At 40.1% G+C, this 22,127-nt stretch overlaps 1 protein-coding gene across 4 annotated transcripts in view; it reads left to right on the top strand.

Annotated features, from left to right (window-relative positions):
• LOC126355092 (leukocyte receptor cluster member 8) overlaps positions 1 to 22,127 on the top strand; it is a 69,764-nt gene that overhangs the window by 12,304 nt on the left and 35,333 nt on the right. For 3 of the 4 annotated variants that reach the window (XM_050005285.1, XM_050005286.1, XM_050005287.1), the window contains exons 4-8: positions 369 to 438; positions 15,152 to 15,355; positions 15,503 to 15,959; positions 17,498 to 17,641; positions 17,806 to 18,120. In XM_050005285.1, coding sequence (XP_049861242.1) covers positions 369 to 438; positions 15,152 to 15,355; positions 15,503 to 15,959; positions 17,498 to 17,641; positions 17,806 to 18,120 — 1,190 coding nt within the window. The remainder of the gene's footprint in view (positions 1 to 368; positions 439 to 15,151; positions 15,356 to 15,502; positions 15,960 to 17,497; positions 17,642 to 17,805; positions 18,121 to 22,127) is intronic. The other variant, XM_050005288.1, reaches the window with a different exon arrangement.

The following is a 22,127-nucleotide window of genomic DNA, read 5'->3' as shown; positions in this document are numbered from 1 at the left end:
TCCAGCTGTCAAGTAGTTTCAATCAGGCTATGGTGCCGATGTTTTCTGGCTACCGCTTTCATGTTTAATCAATGTAAAATACTTACTACATTTGGCTATCATTCCGATGTACATCAGATGTCTAGTTTGGATGTTTGTGTTCCCCAGTTAATTTAGAAATTTGATGAAGCTGTGTGTGTTTTTTTGCTAGAGCAGTTATTCAGCTGTGTGATGGAACTTTGACCTTTAAAGAATGACACTAAAAGTTTAGAATTGTTAATTAATAAATAGATATTTTTTCAGTTAACAGCTTTGGTGCATTATTTTTGTGCTCTTTAGCTTTTGTATATGTTTTAACTAATTTAATTAGGATCTGTGGTTCTTTGCAGAATATGGGATATAGCCACAGTGTGTTCGATCAGAATGCACATCATCAAATTCCACCTAGCACACATCAAGGTATGCTAACATTTTTGCATTTATTTTAGAATCTGTGTCTTAGTGATCTACAGGATATGCTGGAATTGTGTATGTGTATAGTGTTTCCACTTGTAAATTGTACTGAATGCGAAATAGTGTACATTATATTATACTGTGATTTTTATCTTAATTTTATTGTAACTTTATGTGAATGTAACAACACACATACATGGACACAAAGTAAAAAAAAAAAAAAAAAACACTATACACGCTTGATATGTTGCTATGTCATGCTACCTTACAGATATATTTTATTTTTATATAAACTCTTAGATGTTCAGCATTTTTTAAGCACACACAGTAAACATTGTATTTTACTTGCTCCGCACCTTTCAACATCCCTCCTTAAAATACATTGTTTGTTTTTAATGGCTCTAAATCACAAGCTTCACAGATTTAGTTGTCACAAAGTCATGGTAATTGTTTCATAATAACATTTCTACATTTCTCAAACTTTGATCTTTGTAGAGCTTTGGTCAGTATGTCTGCTAATTGTTCTTCCGTATATTTTATCTCGAATAAACCGTCTCTGTATTGTTCACTAACATAGTGAAATTTTACATCTATATGATTGTGTCATCTAACCAACTATCCTGATTTGATCATTTGGATAGCACTTTGATTGACTACATGAAGAATGATTTTACTTTTCTTCTGGTTAACTCTTCTGTTAGGGTATTGATGTGTTTTATTTCGTTGGTGCATTCTGCTGCTGAAATGTATTCTGCTTCAGTTGATGAAGTAGCTGTCACACTTTGCTTCCAAACACCAACTAATGGGAGCACCATTATAAAGAACAATGTATTCAATTGTACTTTTTCTGTCTCTTAAATCTTGCGCATCGGCATCACAAACATTTAGGTGAATATTGTCATCTTCTTCACTTTCTTTTTTCTTATAGAAGAGACCATACTTCTTGGAACCTTGTAGATAACTAAGAGTTCTTTTTTACATTTTTGTAATCCCTTTTCTTGGGGTCTTCTGTGAAGCGGCTCTGGTAATTTACGGTAAATCCAAAATCTGGTCTTGTTTTACATGACAAATGAAGAAGGCTTTCTATGGCTTCACGACATACAAATTCAATGTGTTCGTTTTCTTGATTTTCTTCATTTGTCTTTCCCTCTGGAACCAATGGAGTCTTCATGGCCTTGCAGTCAGTCATATTGAATTTTTCTAGTACTTTCTTTGCATACTGTTCGTGGTGTAAAAATATTCCATCCCTTGTCTTCATTATTTGTACCCCTAAATACATATCTGGATTTTCTACCACAACAAATTCAAATTTCTTTTTAAGTTTCTTTAGTATATTTTCAATTTTCCCCAAGTCTTTTCCTATTATGATTCCATCATCAACATGTGTAGCCATGTACATTTCTTCAGTTGAATCTTTAAATATGCACTGGTCTGATTTCAATTGAATTAGTCCTTCTGATTTTAGGAAATCTGTCAAAGTTTTATTCCATCTGGATGGGGCTTGTTTAAGTCCATAGAGAGCTTTCTTCAAAACACAGATTTTTCCAGCTTCTTTGTATCCTTCAGGTATCTTGAAAAAAAATTCTTCATCCAGTTTCCCATAGAAAATGCTGTTTTGACATCAAACACTCTTGTATGGAAATTTTTCTCTGCTGCCAGTGCAAACAACAGTCCAATGAACATATATATAGTACTGGGCTGAATAATTCCTTAAAATGTATATCCTTTTCTTGTTGACAACATCTAATAATTAATCTGGCCATATATTGTTCATCATATTTGACTATAAAGATCCATTTGCTTGTTAAGATTTCTTTCCCTTTTGCTTCCTCTGGACTAACCAACTTCCATGTTTCATTCTGTTGAAGAGATCTCTTTTCTTCTTCAACTGCTTTTAACCAATTTTCTTTGTCTGGACCACTCATACATAATTCATAGGTAAGTAAAGCTGTTTCATAATCATTATATTTTACATGTTTTTTCAAACTAGTTCTTTTCGTAAGATTGTAATTTCTTGGTCTTCATTGCATGTTATTACTTCTTGACTTTCTTCTCCTTGATTTTCATGGTCGTCTATTTCATTTTTTGATTGCTTGTATCATTCGATAGTTCACCAATAACAAGATTTTTCTGTAGAGTTTCTTTTATCACTTTCTAGTTTCTTCAAATAGGCTAAATTTTTGGCAAAAACCCTTGATCCAAATATTTGAAGTCTTGACAGATCTAATTTTCCCAAACCACTTCTCTGCTGGTATGGCACTTTGATAGTTGGGCTTCTATTGATTATGTAGCTGTGAGCACTGCATCTCCCCATAGCTCTTTCTTTAGTTTGCTATCGAATATCATAGCTCTTGCCTTGTTCATTATTGTCAGATTTAGTCTCTCTGCTTTCTCATTGAGCTGAGGGCTATAAAGAATACTATTGTGTAGCACAATTCCTTTTCCTTCACACCAATTCTTAAACTCATGGCTGGTGTTTTCACCACCTTTATCACATCTTATTTTTGACACTTTCGTATTGAACTTATTTTCACTTTCTAACACACATTTTCTTATGAATCTTTCAGCCTCTGACTTAGATCTTAACAAGTAAGTTACACACAAATGAGTGGAATCATCTAACACTGTCATGTAGTACCTATATCCATTAAATGTTGGGGTTCTATCTCTCCACAGATATCAGTATGTACGATTTCAAGAGGTCTTGTTGCTCAGTAGAAAATGGTTCTCTTGTTAATTTAGCTCTAACACAAGCTTCACACTATTATTCTGCTGAGCATAAACTAAACTATTGGCCATTACAATTGCTACACCAAGAAGAAATGCAGATGATAAACAGGTATTCATTGGACAAGTATATTATACTAGAACTGACATGTGATTACATTTTCACACAATTTGGGTGCATAGATCCTGAGAAATCAGTACCCAGAACAACCACCTCTGGCCGTAATAACGTCCTTGATACGCCTGGGCATTGAGTCAAACAGAGCTTGGACGACGTGTACAGGTACAGCTGCCCATGCAGCTTCAACACGATACCACAGCTCATCAAGAGTAGTGACTAGAGTATAGTGACGAGCCAGTTGCTCGGCCACCATTGACCAGAAGTTTTCAATTGGTGAGAGATCTGAAAAATGTACTGGCCAGGGCAACAGTAGAACATTTTCTGTGTCAAGAAAGGCCAGTACAGGACCTGCAACATGCAGTCATGCATTATCCTGCTGAAATGTAGGGTTTCGCAGGGATCGAATGAAGGGTAGAGCCACAGGTCGTAACATATCTGAAATGTAACGTCCACTGTTCAAAGTGCCGTCAATGTGAACAAGAGGTGACCGAGACATGTAACCAATGGCACCCCATACCATCACGCCGGGTGATGTGCCAGTATGGCGATGACGAATATACTCTTCCAATGTGTGTTACCTGCGATGTCGCCAAACACAGATGCGACCATCATGATGCTGTAAACAGAACCTGGATTCGTAAAAAAAATGACGTTTTGCCATTCGTGCACCCAGGTTTGTCGTTGAGTACACCATTGCAGCTGCTCCTGTCGGTGATGCAGCGTCAAGGGTAACCACAGCCATGGACTCCTAGCTGATATTGTCCATGCTCCTGCAAAATTTGTCAAACTGTTCTTGCAGATGGTTGTTTTGCAAACGTCCCCATCTGTTGACTCAGGGATCGAGACGTGGCTGCACGATCCGTTAACAGTCATGCGGGTAAGATGCCTTCATCTCGACTGCTAGTGATACTAGGCCGTTGGGATGCAGCACGGTGTTCCGTATTACCCTCCTGAACCCACCGATTCCATATTCTGTTAACAGTCACTGGATCTCGACCAACGTGAGCAGCAATGTCGCGACATGATAAACCGCAATCGCGATAGGCTACAATCCGACCTTTATCAAAGTCGGAAACGTGATGGTACGCATTTATCCTCCTTACATGAGGCATCACAACAACGTTTCACCAGGAAACGCCGGTCAACTGCTGTTTGTGTTTGAGAAATTGGTTTGAAACTTTCTACATGTCAGTACATTGTAGGTGTCGCCACCAGTGCCAACCTTGTGTGAATGCTCTGAAAAGCTAATCATTTGCATATCACAGTATCTTCCTATCGGTTAAATTTCGCGTCAGTACCACATCTTCGTGGTGTAGCAATTTTAATGGCCAGTAGTGTATTAGGAACTCCTTCACACATTGTCTTGATCTTTGAAGTATAGCTTATGCCTGGATGACGTAGTTTCTTATGTCATTCTTGTTTTTCTTGTTGTGTCAGTAGTGACTGCATTCCTGATTCAATGTTCACTTCATACAACCCATTTCTTGTTTATTGTCCTTTCAAAACAAGTATTTCACCTTTATAGATTTGAACAGAATGTTTGGAAAATACATCTGTACAATATTTTTCACTGATTGCATTTACAGACATCAGATTTCTGCTCAGTTCAGGAACAGACATAAAATCTTTTAGAACACAGTTATCTCTTACAAAGTTTTCTGTTGCAACTATTTTCATTGGTCCACCTTGTTTGGCAGCTTTCACAATACTGTCATAATGTCTCACATTTATTAACTGGTCCACTTCATGTCCTGTACATGCACCATCAATAACCATGGCCATATCCTCTTTTCGTTGGCTTCTTGTGAAATCTTTCCTGTGTTACATTCATATGCAATATGTGCAGTGTCTTCCATCTTCTTTTCTTCATCAATGGCTTGTTTCCTTGAGTGATTAGATCTAATTCCATCCCTTCAAAAGTGCAAAATTATTTTCTTTCGCTGTCTTTGTTCTTAAAATGACAATCTTCTTCTTTTTGGATAGTCTTTTTGCAATTAGGACAGCACTTAAAAGATCTCAGTTTTGGTTCTTGAATTTTATTTTTAAAGAAAACATTTCTTCTTTGTGATTATTCCTCTTGCATATAGAACAGTGTTCTGTCTTCTTAGACTTCTTGCATTCTCTTGCAAAATGTCCACGACCACCACAATTCTTACAAAGTATATCTTTTATTTTTGTTAAACCCAACATAAAAGGCAATACTCTCTTCTTGATTATTGTTTTTCAGTCGTTCCTCTTCTCTTATAAGCTTTGTAATTAGATTTTCCATAGTCTTCTCACCATTGTGTGACGAATCCCATGCTGGAGAAAAGTGTTTGTATTCTTCTGGCAAAATAGACAATATCTTGGGTTGTTGTTGTAGTCTTCAGTCCAGAGACTGGTTTGATGCAACTCTCCATTCTACTCTATCCTGTGCAAGCTGCTGCATCTCCCGGTACGTGCTGCTGCCTACATCCTTGTGAATCTGCTTAGTGTATTCATCTCTTAGTGTGCGTCTACGATTTTTGCCCTCCGCACTGCCCTCCAATACTAAATTGGTGATCCCTCGATGCCTCAGAATATGCCCTACCAATTGATCCCGTCTTCTAGTCAAGTTGTGCCACAAATTTCTCTTCTCCCCAATCCTATTCAATACTTCCTCATTAGTTATGTGATCTACCCATCTAATCTTCAGCATTCTTCTGTAGCACCACATTTCAAATGCTTCTATCCTCTACTTGTTCAAACTATTTATCGTCCATGTTTCGCTTCCATACATGGCTACACTCCATACAAATACTTTCAGAAACGACTTCCTGACACTTAAATCTATACTTGATGTTAACAAATTTCTCTTCTTCAGAAGCACTTTCCTTGCTATTGCCAGTCTACTTTTTATATCCTCTCTACTTCGACCATCATCAGTTATTTTGCTTCCCAAATAGCAAAACTCCTTTAATACTTTAAGTGTCTCATTTTCTAATCTAATTCCCTCCGCATCACCCGACTTAATTCAACTACATTTCGTTATCCTCATTGTGCTTTTGTTGATGTTCATCTTATATCCTCCTTTGAAGACACTGTCCATTCCATTCCATTCAGCTGCTCTTCCAGGTCCTTTGCTGTCTCTGACAGAATTACAAAAGTTTTTATTTCTTCTCCGTGGATTTTAATTCCTACTCCGAATGTTTCTTTTGTTTCCTTTACTGCTTGCTCAATATACAGATTGAATAACATTGGGGATAGGCTACAACCCTGTCTCACTCCCTTCCCAACCACTTCTTCCCTTTCATGCCCCTCGACTCTTATAACTGCCATCTGGTTTATGTATAAATTGTAAATAGCCTTTAGCTCCCTGTATTTTACCCCTGCCACCTTTAGAATTTGAAAGAGAGTATTCCAGTCAACATTGTCAAAAGCTCTAAGTCAACAAATGCTAGAAACGTAGGTTTGCCTTTCCTTAATCTATTCTCTAAGATGAATTGTAGGGTCAGTATTGTGTTCCAACATTTCTAGTTAATCCAAACTGATCTTCACCGAGGCCGGCTTCTACCAGTTTTTCCATTCGTCTGTAAAGAATTCATGTTAGTATTTTGCAGCTGTTGCTTATGAAACTGATGGTTCAGTAATTTTCAGATCTGTCAACCCCTGTTTTCCTTGGGATTGGAATTATTATATTTTTCTTGAAGTCTGAGGGTATTTCGCCTGTCTCATACATCTTGCTCACCAGATGGTAGAGTTTAGTCAGGGCTGGCTCTCCCAAGGCTATCAGTAGTTCTAATGGAATGTTGTCTACTCCCGGGGCCTTGTTTCGACTTAGGTCTTTCAGTGCATTTACTGCATTTTTGTATTTTCTTCTTTCATCAATTAAATTCAGTATCTCTTCTGTTACCCAAGGATTTCTATTAGTCCTCGTCTTTTCACCTACTTGATCCTCTGCTGCCTTCACTATTTCATCTCTCAAAGCTACCCATTCTTTTTCTACTGTATTTCTTTCCCCCATTCTTGTCAATCATTCCCTAATGCTCTTCCTGAAACTCTCTACAACCTCTGGTTCTGTCAGTTTATCCAGGACCCATCAACTTAAATTCCCACCTTTTTGCAGTTTCTTTAGTTTTAATCTACAGTTCATAACCAGTAGATTGTAGTCAAGAGTCCACATCTGCCCCTGGAAATGCCTTACAATTTAAAATCTGGTTCCTAAATCTGTCTCACCATTATATAATCTATCCGAAACCTGTCAGTATCTGCAGGCTTCTTCCATGTATACAACCGTCTTTTATGATTCTGGAACCAAGTGTTAGCTATGATTAAGTTATGCTCTGTACAAAATTCTACCAGGCGGCTTCCTCTTTCATTCCTTACCCCCCCCCCCCCCCCAATTCCATATTCACCTACAATGATTCCATCTCTTCTTTTTCCTACTGTCGAATTCCAGTCAGCCATGACTATTAAATTTTCGTCTCCCTTCACTGTGTGAATAATTTCTGTTATCTCATCGTAAATTTCATCAATCTCTTCGTCATCTGCGGAGCTAGTCGGCATATAAACTTATACTACTGTGGTAGGCATGGGCTTTGTATCTATCTTGGCCACAATAATGCATTCAGTGTGCTGTTTTTAGTAGCTTACTCACATTCCTATTTTTTTAATTCATTATTAAACCTACTCCTGCAATACCCCTCTTTGATTTTGTATTTATAACCCTGTATTCACCTGACCAGAAGTCTTGTTCCTCCTGCCACAGAACTTCACTAATTCCCACTATATCTAACTTTAACCTATCCATTTCCCTTTCAAAATTTTGTAACCTACCTGCCTGATTAATGGATCTGACATTCCACTCTCCGCCCGGTAAAATGCCCATGTTCTTTCTCCTGATAACAACATCCTTCTAAGTAGTCCCCGCCCGGAGATTCGAATGGGGGACTATTTTACCTCTGGAATTGTTATAACTTAAAGTCGAACAAATATATTTCAAGGAAGATGCAATACATGAAAGTCACAGATAAAGTAAAGAGTAAGACGTGTGTACACTTTAACAAGTCATATCATAACTGAGTCCAAATCTAGCGGCCGCTGGCTGGCTGACCGCTTAGGTGTCGCTGCTGCTGCATGGCTGGCAGACAGCGCCGCATGTAGAGGACGCGCGTAACTGTGCGGCGGTACTTTGAAAGATCGGCGAGTCACAACACTTTTCCCCCCTTTGAATTTTTTGCGCAGGTCTTGATGGAGGTGGCCTGTAGACTGCTAACATCCATAGGTGATGTTTGACTGGCCATAAAGTCTCGAGGAGGAGGCTTCCCATATGGACGGAAGTGTCCCAGATGATAACGAGTCGAGATGACAGGAGATGTGGGGGTCAAATCTGCTGGGCCCCTGTGCACCAATCTGCCCGTTGCGGCAAGTCCAGTTGTTATAACAAGAGACATGGGCGATGTGTCCTCGTCCGTAGGAGGAGGCGGCGAGTAGAGTTGCTCCGACAGATGTTGGTCTTCTGGTTCCTGCATGGGCATGTTTCCTGGTGGTGTCAGTTCTTGTGCTGGCACCGATATGACAGTGAGAGGACTGCGTTGTGAGTAATGAGAGATTCCAGTATCCTAAGCGTTAGGTAGAGCCGAAGGTGGTGTAGCGGCATCCGGAACAGGTGTTGCCGGCACACGAGGCCGAAGCTGGTCCGAATGACGAACTGCAACACCTCTGTCCGCCTGTATTTCATACAGGCGTTGGCTACGGTGTCGTAAGGTGCAGCCAGGACTCCATTTTGGCCACCCGCCATATCCCCGTACCCGTACAAGGTCGTTGGCGGTGAATTGGCCAAGCGAAGGCACCCGTGGCCGTGAGGTGGAAGGCCGCAGAAGATGAAGTAGCATGCAGGGCTGTCGGCCGTATAAGAGCTCAGCCGAGCTGTGGTCGCCCATGGGGGTGAAACGGTAAGAAGCCAGAAATTGGAGAAACACATTATCAGCAGAAGAAGGCAGGAGTTTCCTCATCTAGCCTTAAATGTGCGGACCAGTTGTTCAGCCTCACCGTTTGACTGTGGATGGAACAGAGGGGCTGTGACATGCGTGACGCCGTGACGGGCACAAAAATCCGAAAAATAGGAAGAGGCAAATAGCGGACCATTATCAGTAACGAGTAGCGGGAAGGCCTTCCAAAGAGAAAATGCGAGCTTGAGCATTGGTGGTTGCTGCGGCGGTAGGCGACGTGCAACAGACAATGAAAGGAAAGTTACAGTAGGTGTCAACAACGAGAAGCCAATAAGTACCTAAAATAGTCCCGCGAAGTCAGCATGAATAATGCACCCAGGGCTTCTCAGGCAAAGGCCACGGTGACAAAGATGAGTTCGGGGCGGCGGCCTTTGACACACAAGGGCCGCAGGCAGCAACCAGCAACCATGTGTGCGATTTCAGAATCGATGCCGGGCCAGTACACATGACAGTGCGCCAGAGATTTTGTGCGAGAGATACCCTAGTGCCATTGGTGAAGGAGGCGCATGACCGAAGTACGCAAAGACGCAGGTACCACAACACGCGGCGAAGCTTTTTCGGTGGAAAGGAGGATAACACCATCCCTAGCCGTGAGGCGGTAATGCAAAGCGTAGTAGTTCCGCAATGGATCAGAAGTCTTAGCGGACAGCCGATCTGGCCAACCCTTCTGAATACAGCGTAAAACCTGGGAGAGGGTAGGGTCAGAACCCGTAGCAGCCGCCAGCTGGTCCCCGGTGATGGGGAACCCGTCCACAACCCACTGCTCGGCAACATCCAGGTGGAAACACAAAAGTTCGTCCCTATCAAAGGCGAGGCAGTGCATCAGCAGTCACATGTTGAGCCATTGGCCGGAAATGTATCTTGTAATTGAAATGAGACAAGTAAAGAGTCCAACGCTGGAGGCGGTCTGCAGCCCTGTTGGGAAGTGACGTTGATGGATGAAACAAGGAAACGAGTGGTTCGTGATCCGTAACAAGATGAAATTTGGATCCATAGAGAAATACACTAAACTTATGAAGAGCATAAATAATGGCCAAAGTTTCTTTTTCAATTTGAGAATACTTTTGTTGAGCATCCGTGAGTGTTTTGGAGGCATAAGCAGTAGGTTGTTCAGAACCGTGAGAAAAACGGTGCGTAAGGACTGCACCGACCCACGTATTGAGAGGCATCCGTGGCAAGAACAAGATGTTGGCCAGGTCGATGTGTAGCCAGGGATGGGGCCTGTTTCAGCCTAGTCTCCAATTTCTGGAAAGCCGCATTGCATGACGCGGACCAGTGAAAAGGCACGTTTTTATGCAACAGGCTATGCAACGGCTGTGCCACCGAAGCAGCAGACGGTAAAAACTTGTGATAGTATGCTATTTTCCCCAAGAAGGCCTGCAGTTCCTTAACAGATGTAGGGCGAGGAATGGCATCAATCACAGCGAGAGTTTTCTGAAGTGGACGAATACCATCCCAACCCCAAGTACATGATAGATGCCTGAAAAAATTTTGATTTCTAAAGATTATACTTAAGACCGGCAGTCTGTAAGACATGAAAAAGCGTGCGGAGATTTTGAAGATGTTTGTCAGTGGTGGAGCTAGTGACAACGATGTCGTCCTGGTAATTTATACACCCAGGGATAGTGAGCAATAATTGTTCAAAGAATCGCTGAAAGAGAGCAGGGGCGCTGGCAACCCTGAATGGCAATCATTGGGATTGATAGAGGCCGAAAGGCGTGTTAAGAACCAGAAACTGCAAGGAAGCAACGTCGAGAGGAAGTTGATGATAAGCTTCTTACAGGTCAAGTTTAGAAAAATACTGGCCTCCAACAAGTTTAGTGAACAATTCTTCAGGTTGAGGCATAGGGTAAATGTCAATAAGGCATTGAGCATTTACAGGGGCTTTGAAATCGCCACAGAGACTAATATCACCATTTGGCTTCGCAACGACAATGACAGGAGAGGACCACTCACTGGAAGTGACAGGAAGCAAGACCCCTGAAGCAGTGGTACGATCCTGCTCCCGTTTGACCTGATGACGAAGGGCCACAGGAATGGGCCGAGCAGTATGTTTGAGCGTGTTATGAACTTAAAAGTCGTTTGCATGGCCTAACCCAGGAGAAAAAAGGGACGAAAATGTCGACAAGGAATCCAATTGAGCATCAGAGACGATATTGACAGAGTCATCTATGGAGAACCCAAAAACGCGAAAGGTATCAGAACCAAAAAGATTCTCCACGTTACTATGGTCAACCTCAGATATGGGAACAGTGCGAACGACAGATTTGTAAGATACCTCAGCGTCAAATTGTCACAAGAGAGAAATCTTCTGTTTATTGTAAGTCCATAATTGCCCACTGACAGGTGACAGGTTGGAGAACCCAACTGAAGACACATCTGAGAATTGATGATAGTGGCAGCAGAACCAGTATCCAGCTGCATGCGAATATCTCAACTAAGTATTTGGTCAGTGAGAAATAACTTCCCTGAAAGGGAAGAAGTACAATTGACAGACAACACAGAATCAGCGTCATGTTCATGAACATCATGTATGCGGCCGGATTTGCAAACGGATGACACATGACCCTTTTTTGTGACATACGGCCCAACGTTGTGGACAGTCTTCTCGTGAATGTTTCGTAAAACACCGTGGACATGAAGGAAGTTGCCGTGGGTTTTGCTGGAGTTTCTTAGAGGTTTGTTTACGGTTAGGCCGAGGCTGCACTTGGGAGCGTACTGCGGCCACGTTGGCCAGTGGGGACACACCACACACTTCGTCAACATCACACAGAGGTATTTCCCGACGTCGCCCCATGCCTCTATTTGCGCTCCAGCGGCACGAGAAATTTCAAAAGACTGAGCGTTGGATAGGACTTCATCTAGAGTCAGATTTGCCAACTGAAGGGCACGTTGCCTAACTACTTTGTCGGGCACCGATCGGATAATAGCATCCCGTACCATGGAATCGGCGTCAATAACAAATTGACACTTTCTACTGAGGCCGTGAAGTTCAGCAGCCCAAGTGCGGTAGGATTGATTCAGTTGTTTTTGACAACGATAAAAGGCAACACGAGAGGCTACCACATGCGTTTGCTTTTGAAAATAGACTGACAGAAGTGAGCAGATTTCAGCAAAGGACAAATACGCAGGATCTTTCAAAGGAACCAATTGCGACAACAATCGATACGTTTGAGGTGAAATCCATGAAAGGAACAGAGACTTACATGTTTGTTCGTCCGCGACGTGAAATGCCAAGAAGTGCTGTCGAAGACGTTTTTCGTAATCAGACCAGTCTTCCGCCGTCTTGTTGTAAGGAGGAAAAGTAAGTAGAGACAACGACGAGAGACACCTCGCATTTTATGCCGCGACAAAATCACGAATCGCATTTGTGAGAAGTATTTGCTGTTCTATGAGACCTTGCAATAGCTGCTCTAAAGTAGCCATGGAAACATATGGGTCAACGATGGAAAAGAAAAATCACTACCTCTTCGCCAATTGTTATAACTTCAAGCTGAACAAATATATTTCAAGGAAGACGCAATACATGAACGTCACAGATCAAGTAAACAGAGTAAGACGTGTGTACACTTTCACAGTCAAATCATAACTGAGTCCAAGTCTAGTGGCCGCTGGCTGGCTGGCCGCTTAGGTGGCGCTGCTGCTGCTGCATGGCTGGCAGACAGCGCCGCATGTAGAGGACGCGCGTAACTGAGTAGCGGCACTTTGAAAGATTTGCAAGTCACAACAGGAATATTTTTACCCAAGAGGACGCCATCATCATTTAACAATACTGTAAAGCTGCATGCACCCGGGAAAAATTACGGCTGTAGTTTCCCCTTCCTTTCAGCCATTTACAGTACCAGCACTGCAAGTCTGTTTTGGTTAGTGTTACAAGGCCAAATCAGTTAATCAACCAGACTGTTGCCCCTTGGTATCTTGCGTATGATCATAATATCTGTCATCTTTTCTGACTGGAGACGATTCAGTTCATATACTATATTCTGTAGTGCCCTTATATTACTAGCTATGTCTCTGGTTTTATCTTACTTGAAACTATAAAATTCTTGAAGCAACTGCTGAGTTCTTTGAGACTCATCTCTTTTATAAATTGCTTTAAGTTTATCATACATTGCCTTGGAAGTTTTGCAACACAGTACATGTGGCTTTACCTTTTTATCAATTGTTCTCATTATAAAATGTTTTACCTTACTGTACATTTTCTGCCATTTTTTCTGTTTTTCTAAATTTTTGCAGTTTTCCAGTGTTTCAGTCCCATCCACAATATCACACAGGTCTTGCGTATTAAATAATATTCTAATTTCAACATCCCATAGATTGAATGTACTACTGTCTTTAAGCACTTGTATATCACGAAATTCTTAGTTTTCTTGAAACATCTTTAACTGTTTTTCTTCCTTATTCATGCCTTCTATTTTTTAGCTTTTCTATTTCCTTATTGCTCTGGGCCCATAACCTGCTGTGATTTTTGTCTTAATTTTATTGTAACTTTATGTGAATGTAACAACCCACATACATAGACACAAAAAAAAAAAAAAAAAAAAAAAAAAAAAAAAAAAAAAACTATAAACATTTGATATGTTGCTATGTCATCCTCCCTTACAGATATATTTTATTTTTATATAAACTCTTAGACGTTACGCACAAGTCTTTTTTCCCCTCTTTTTTTTAACGCAGGAACATTGTATTTTACTTGCTCCGCGCCTTTCAACACATTATCAGCAGATATGCAGTATGTGAGAACTATATGTTTACTTTTCTAACAAGATAGTGGTGGCCCAGATTCGTATTTACACATTAATTGCCCTTTTTATGGAGGCATTTATGTGTTTTTCTACATTCTTGATGACTAAAAAAAAATTCAAATTATTATTTCGTGGTGGTGTTTTATTTTGTAACTGCGTTTTACTCTTAACAGTGACAGAGTCAATGAACTTAAAAAGTACCTTCATATTTTTCCCCACAAGGGGAATTGTGAAGTTTTCATACTTTCATAGTTTTATATAATGACATTATTTGGAATAAGTGTAGTTTTTGGGATAAGGGTAGTTGTGGGAATGTCACCTTTTTCTCTGAGCAGGTGTTTGAGTTGTAGCTGCCCCTTTAACCCTCTGACAGCTTGTAATGTCCTTCTCCTTAGCATTGTAAGCTTGTTAGTTACTGTATATGACAGTAGTATTTACACTATCCCATTGTAGATAAAAGTTGATAATTAATGAGCAAATACAAACATAAAATAAAAGAAGTAAAGCAAACGTAATTTGCCGCACGACACTATTTGACTGTTGTCAGTTGCTTGTAGTTACTAACTTTTGACCTTATATTTACATTTCCCTGTTGTCAAATAGAAGTTTAATGACGAGTTAAAATACAAAGAAGTAAATAAATGTAAAACATATAAAGTAGAATGTAATGTTCCCTTTTTACCTGGTACATCACTAAGACCACAGTAACCTCTAACTGTATTTTGAGAATCTAGTAGCATTTCGTACTTTACTTAAGCACATTGGGCCATAGTGGCAATGAGTAAATTGCGATTTAGGGTGGCAATGAGTAATATGATTGTCAGTAAACAAATTATCCAGTTAATAAGTACTTTAAAACAAATAAATTTGAAATAACATAATGTGAAAAGGGATTTTTTTTTTCGTTTATTTGTAAGTTAGCTTTGTAAAATATAGGTACAAGAGTTAAGTCTCTTCTATGTTAAAATTTACCACACATAGTAACATCTAGTGCAATGTCAGAGGCCTGTTAAAAAACCTTTCTAATGATATGTCATCCGTACTTGTACATTAATATATGTTGAGAAAAAGGGATAATGACTTACAAAATAAAGTGTATGATTACAGTTCAGGCATGTGCTCATGTAACTTTAACACTTAATAATTGATTTTGTTAGATTTTCGGCAAGAGGAGAATCAAGGTGGTACACCAGGTGGTCAGGCATCACCAGATGAAAATATTTGTGGCCAGCGCAATGAAATGCCACCACTTCCTCCTGGTCCTCCTCCACCTGCTAACCAGAACTATCTTTTGCCAACACCACCAGCCTCAGCTGTCACATCCAGATCACCTCAGTTCTACAATCAACCAGGAAACACGAGTATGTAGCCATTCAGTTGCATTGAAGCTAATGTTTACAATTACTACTGTAGTACTTCACCTCACAATTTGTAATTTTGTTAGTATTTGAGCATGTTATTTTGTCTTGTCACATGAATTACAGGGTGATAAGAACTTTTCTTTGCAGCATATGGTCCCATAAAATTTAGTCTTCCAAATAAAAAGCCCGGGATTGGTTTCAAGCCGTTCAATAACAGTGGAGCAAGCAAGAAGAAGCGTAAGAATAAAAATAAGAAGAATGCACAAAACCTTAACAATTCTCTCAGTGAAAACTTTATGCCCAGTTCACCAGGTGGCCTAATGATACATCCTCCCCCTCTTCCTCCAGGCGACAATACACCGCTGTTTCCTCCTTTGCCTCCTGAACCGGCGCCCCCGTCAGCAATGCGTGAAAAGTCATCAGATGAGGCCGAGGTAACAAATGCGGCTGCAGAAGAAGATTCTGGAAAACCCTTTTCTGTTTCTAAAACACTACAGGAGCGGGCATCTGCTGCTGTAAACCACGCAGAGACACACCAGTATATGGAAGCACTCGCACGAACTGCTCAGTCTGTCATAACAGGTGAATGGCCGGAGTCTCTAAAGTGAGTATTCTTTTAAATTTAACTGCTAAACCACAAATTATTATGTAATTGTTTGTCTACCCCTTGAAACCATTTATGTCAATTTCTGATAGCATATTTACAGAAATCGTAATTAGTTACTGCAGAATTTATAAAACTCTTGTGCATGTGATTTATTTTTCCAATTCATGTATAATTATGTTAAAATTTCTTCCACAACACATTTTAAGACATGGTTCCTCCATTCAGAAGTATTAAAAATTAACTGTTTAAATATGTCTCCGGTTCTTCCGTATGATTGAGTATCTTAATTCGTGACTGAACTGTAAGAGATTTAAAAGTAATTTGCATGAAAATAATTGTTTGGTTTAAGATTTGTTAATGTAGAGGGAGTGAAATGTAACACATTTCTGATCTGCACTATATTCCTTGGCAGTTTCAGTTCCATAGTTAATGCCATATACATTTCCCACAGATTTGAAACAGGAATGTGCTCTTTGTGTGACTGAACTGTAAGAGATTTAAAAGTAATTTGCATGAAAATAATTGTTTGGTTTAAGATTTGTTAATGTAGAGGGAGTGAAATGTAACACATTTCTGATCTGCACTATATTCCTTGGCAGTTTCAGTTCCATAGTTAATGCCATATACATTTCCCACAGATTTGAAACAGGAATGTGCTCTTTGTCATTGTGTCCTACTAATATGCAAGAAGTTCATAAAGGTAGATATTGAACTAGTTGAAAGAGTATTCTGAATGAGATGAGGTTATAAATGTCATTAAACGTGGGTTAAAAGTGGGAAGAGAAAATAGCTAAGATATAAGAATTTGAACAGGGTATAAGAAATGGAGGTACCTTGGGAGTTTCGTTTAAAGACAAAAAAGCCAGGAAATAACAAAATAATTTAAACAGTGGACAAAAGTATCAAAATTCTTACGTCAGTGAGAGAGATATTGGTAAATAACTATATATACACAGAGCAGTTGCAGAAACAGTTGCTGCTACAGAGCAGAAATGTTGCTGCTGGGCAACTGGAAGGGGGAGGGGAGGGGTTAGAACTTCTGGAACGAGCGTTGTAGATGTCAGGATAGCAACAAGTATGAATTATCAAAGAAATTATAGTTGGAAGATAAAAAAAATACAGTGGTAGTAATACGTGACGAGAATGGAGGCTGAGCATGACTCAGAAAGGGCTCTGATTTCATTCCAGTACAAAGAAAATGATTAGAAAATGACCATTTGTGTGTGTGTGTGTGTGTGTAGAATTTTGCAGAAAGGTAATACGTCTTGCCTGGCAAAAGAGGCATTTTAAAAATAGTGGTTGGAAGGAACATATCATCACACGCAAATGGCAACATTTCAAAATCAGACGACTTAACATGACTCTGTACAACCGATTTTTTATTGCAGGGTATATGCCACTATTGGCTACCTCTGTTAATGTTCATACCAATGCCATATTTTCAATAATGTTAAAAATATACACCCTTCAAAACTGCCCTGTAATGTATGTTGCATTCAGCAGGAGAATATAATAATTTGGCTTTTACATTTCAGGAACTATATAAATCGATGTTATGATCAGTGCATTGAAACAGTAGACAAAGATAGAGTTGAGATAATCTTGAAAGGTAAAATTACAAGAGCTGCTAGTGAAGGGACTTTATGGACGAAGAACTGGGATGTTGAGCCATTACCAAGGTAAAGGTGGCACACATTAGCAATATGTAGTATTTTCCATTAGGCAGTTGATTGCATTTATGATGTATCGTTAAAGATGTTTAAAATGTGGTACTCTCAAAGTTCCCTGAGTACAAAATGTTGTTTGCATACTAATGTTCAACATAAATGTTTGACTTTCCTAGCATCCATACTGAGAGAAATGTAGAGCTCAAGAAGACTTTTCCTACAACACCAGATTCCAATGTGACACCAACTGTTAAAATGACTCCAATTGGTCGGGGTAAGAAACCGAATCTGTCAGCAGCCCTCGGTTCAAGGTTGGGAGCTCGATGCTACAGAAACCAACGCCGTTCACGATCTCGGTCAAGATCCCACTCGAGGTCCAGGTCTCGTTCTAGGTCGAAGTCCCACTCACCCTCTGGGAAAAGCCGCAGGAACAGGTCACGATCAAGAGACAGTTCTCGAAGCAAGAGCCCAGTGAGGCGGAGGAGGAGGAGGTCAGTTTGAATCTATTTGCTAAATTTAATATTGCTGAAGATGAGCAGGGAAGTTGGTGGCTTAATTACAGTGATACAGTGTTAAATGAAGTAATTGTGCTAACCAATGACCTCTCTGAGGTTACCACTTATATCATGACAGTGTGTTGGGTTTTCAATGACCGTTTTGTAAGATTTAGGGCATACATGTGTAGTCCACACAAATTTGCTGCCAACTTACCTACTCTGGTCTTCTGTTGATTCATTTTTAGCCACTTATGCAAATGACATTTTTGAGTGTGTGTGCTGGTTAATTGACACTTCGATAGGATGATCTGTAGTGTATCCACCAATCTAGGTTGGTTAAAAGGTAATAATTGGTCAAGAGTTGGAGAAGCCATTGTATGTAATTTAAGAAGCTATTGTACTCTTTGTGCAGCATTGTTTAAATTCTTCCATCTATCATATGTGACGACATTGGCATTAGTATGCTTTGTGTGTCCTGGACTGCAGTTGGCAGTGCAGTGTTGATTCACATGTTAGCAGAGGTGGTGTCCTTTTTGTATAACTTATTTTGCAAAAGTATTGGAAAAGTGTTGTGATTGAATGAAAGTGATAATGGAGAATCATTTGTTGGAAATATGTTATTTTTGTCTGAAGTCCCATCTGTAGTATCAGTTCTTTCTGGTAAATGGTCATTTTATTATTACACATGGACTTCAGCCATAAGAATGAATAAAGATTCAGTTGCGACACTCTGTAACTGCCAGTCACCAATATTAGTTAACTGCTGCTCTTATATTTAACACAGGGGTTGAGGAAATGCAATATTTTGTGTCACATAGCTAAAAAAGGTAAATTTTGTGGTTTTAGGTGTTTCTGCAAAATTTGCATAAATTTCTACTGTTCTCTAGCATATAAATTGCACAGAAGTCAACGTAAAACTCAAGAAAGATCACATACATTTTAGAGGTTGAAGACCTACTATTCAATTCAAATGTTATTAATGTACACGAAATGGTATGACTGAATTTAATTATTTGAATCTGAGAAAGACAAAATATTTCTTAAATTTTAATGAACTATAAAGTGTTCCTGCACCCAAGTGGTTAAGAAATTACCCATATGTGACATTCCCTTTCATGGTACACTCTATAAAGGCGAACATTAATAAAACTGCAGGCATGAATCCATGGCTGTAAATGGAAGAAAAACGGCCTATATTCACACGTGCCTGGAAATGGACAGCGTGCATGCAGTGACAACAGATCGCCTCGAAACACAGTACAGAGCTGCACTGTATTCATGTCACAACAGATGTTTAAAGTGGCCTCTATGGGATGCTGTGCACACATTGACCATGTTGCATTATGGATTGCCGCACTGTTTTGCATGTTCCAGCCTCTGTCCGGCTTGAACATGCTCATGAAGGGTCTGCTCATTAGGACCTGGTTCAGCATACACAGCACTTCTCGGTTGCACCAAGAGGTAAAAATCAAGGGGATGTAAGCTTGGTGATCTAGCTGGCCTTGCTACAGGGCATCCTTGAGGAATGATAATCTGTCAAAGTACGTGGTCGCCAAGAATCCTTGCCTACACATTGATGCTGAACCAGTGCTAATGAGATGCCTTACCCATTGCCTGATTGTTTTCTGCAGCCCACAGAGGATAATTGTGCAGATTTCCTAATCTAATTCCCTCAATATCACCTGATTTAATTCAACTACATTCCATTGTCCTTGGCTTACTGTTGTTGTTCATCTTATATCCTCCTTTCAAGATACTGTCCATTTCTTTCAAATGCTCTTCTCAGTCCCTTGCTGTCTCTGACAGAATTACAATGTACTCAGCAAACCTTAAAGTTTTTATTTTTTTCCCCTGGACTTTAATTCCTACTCCAAATTTTTAATTTGTTTCCTTTACTGCTTGCTCAATGTGCAGATTGAATAACATCCAGGATTTGCTGCAACCCTTTCTCACATCTCTTCTCAACTACTGCTTCCCTTTCATGTCCCCTCAACTCGTATAACTGCCATCTGATCTCTGTACAAATTGTAAATAGCCTTTTGTTATCTATATTTTACCCCTGCCACCCTCAGAATTTGAAAGAGTATTCCAGTCAATATTATCAAAAGCTTTCTCTAAGTCTACAAATACTATAAATGTAGATTTGCTTTTTGTTAACCCATCTTCCAAGATAAGTCGTGAGGTCAGTATTGCCTCGCATATTCCTACATTTTTCCAGAATCCAAACTGATCTTCCATGAGGTCTGCTTCCACCAGTTTTTCCATTCTTCTTCTGTGAAGAACTCATGTTGGTGTTTTGCAACGGTGACATATTAACTGATAGTTCAGTAATTTTCACACCTGTCGGCACAGACTTTCTTTGGAATTGGAATTGCTACATTCTTATTGAAGTTTGATGGTATTTTGCCTGTTTCATACATCTCGCTCCCAGATAGAAGAGTTTTGTCATGGCTGACCCTCCCGAGGCTATCAGTAGTTCGAATGGAAGGTTGTCTACTCTTGAGGCCTTGTTTCAACTTAGGTCTTTCAGTGCTCTGTCAAATTCTTCATGCCGTGTATCTCCTATGTCATCTTCATCCTCGTTCTCTTCCATTTCCATAATATTGTCATAAAGCATATCTCCCTGTATAGACCTTCCACCTTCCTGCTTTTCCTTCACTGCTTAGGACTGGTTTTCCATGTGATCTTTTGGTATTCGTAGAGGTGATTCTCTCTTCCCCAAAGGTCTCTCTTATTTTCCTGTAGACTGTGTCTATCTTACCCCTAGTGATATATGCTTCTACATCCTTACATTTGTCCTCTAGCCATTCTTTCTCAGCCATTTTGCACTTCCTGTCAATCTCATTTTTTAGAAGTTTTTATCCCCATTTTGCCTGCTTCATTTATTGCATTTTTATATTTTCTCCTTTCATCAGTTAAATTCAGTATCTCTTGTGTTACCCAAGGATTTCTACTACTGGTAGCCCTCATGTTTTTACCTATTTGATCCTCTGCTTCCTTCACTATTTCGTCTCTCAAAGCTACCCATTCTTCTTCTGTATTCCCTTCCCCACTTCTTGTCAATCCTTCTCTAATGCTCCCTCTGGAACACGCTATAACCTCTAGTTCTTTGTTTATCCAGTCCCCACCTCCTTAAATTCCTACCTTTTTGCAGTTCCTTCAGTTTGCATTTACAGTTCATAACACACAAATTGCAGTCAGAGACCACATCTGTCCCTAGAAATGTCTTACAATTTAGAACCTGGTTACCATTATATTTTCAATTGGAAACCTGGTGTCTCCAGGTCTCTTCCTTATATACGACCTTCTTTCATGATTCTTAAATAGAGTGTAAGCAAAATATTACCAGGCAGCTTCCTCTTTCATTCCTGCCCTCACCCCCCTCCTCCCCCTATCCATATTCACCTACTGCTTCTATTCCTTCTCCTCCTTCACCTACTACCAAATTCCAGTCCCCCATGACTATTAAATTTTCATTTCTCTCTCTTCATCTGTGGAGCTTGTTGTCATATAAACTCATACTACTGTGTTGTGGATGTAGACTTCGTGTCTTCTGTGTTACAATAGAGCTTTCACTATGCTGAAACTTCCTGGCAGATTAAAACTGTGTGCAGGGCCGAGACTCGAACTCGGGACCTTTGCCTTTCGCAGGCAAGTGCTCTACCAGCTGAGCTACCCAAGCATGACTCACGCCCTGTCCTCACAGCTTTACTTCTGCCTGTACCTCGTCTCCTACCTTCCAAACTTTACACAAGCTCTCCTGCGAACCTTGCAGAACTAGCACTCCTGAAAGATAGGATATTGTGGAGATTTGGCTTTGCCACAGTCTGAGGGATGTTTCCAGAATGAGATTTTCACTCTACAGCGGAGTGTGCTTCTGTAAAGTTTGGAAGGTAGGAGGCAAGGTACTGGCAGAAGTAAAGCTGTGAGGATGGGGCGTGAGTCGTGCTTGGGTAGCTCAGTTGGTAGAGCACTTGCCCGCGAAAGGCGAAGGTCCCAAG

This window comes from Schistocerca gregaria, chromosome 3 (assembly GCF_023897955.1).
Source record: "Schistocerca gregaria isolate iqSchGreg1 chromosome 3, iqSchGreg1.2, whole genome shotgun sequence".
NCBI classification, from domain to species: Eukaryota; Metazoa; Arthropoda; class Insecta; order Orthoptera; family Acrididae; genus Schistocerca; species Schistocerca gregaria.
The sequence above is the reverse complement of the archived record's forward strand: the minus strand, read 5'-3'. Positions and strand labels throughout refer to the sequence as shown.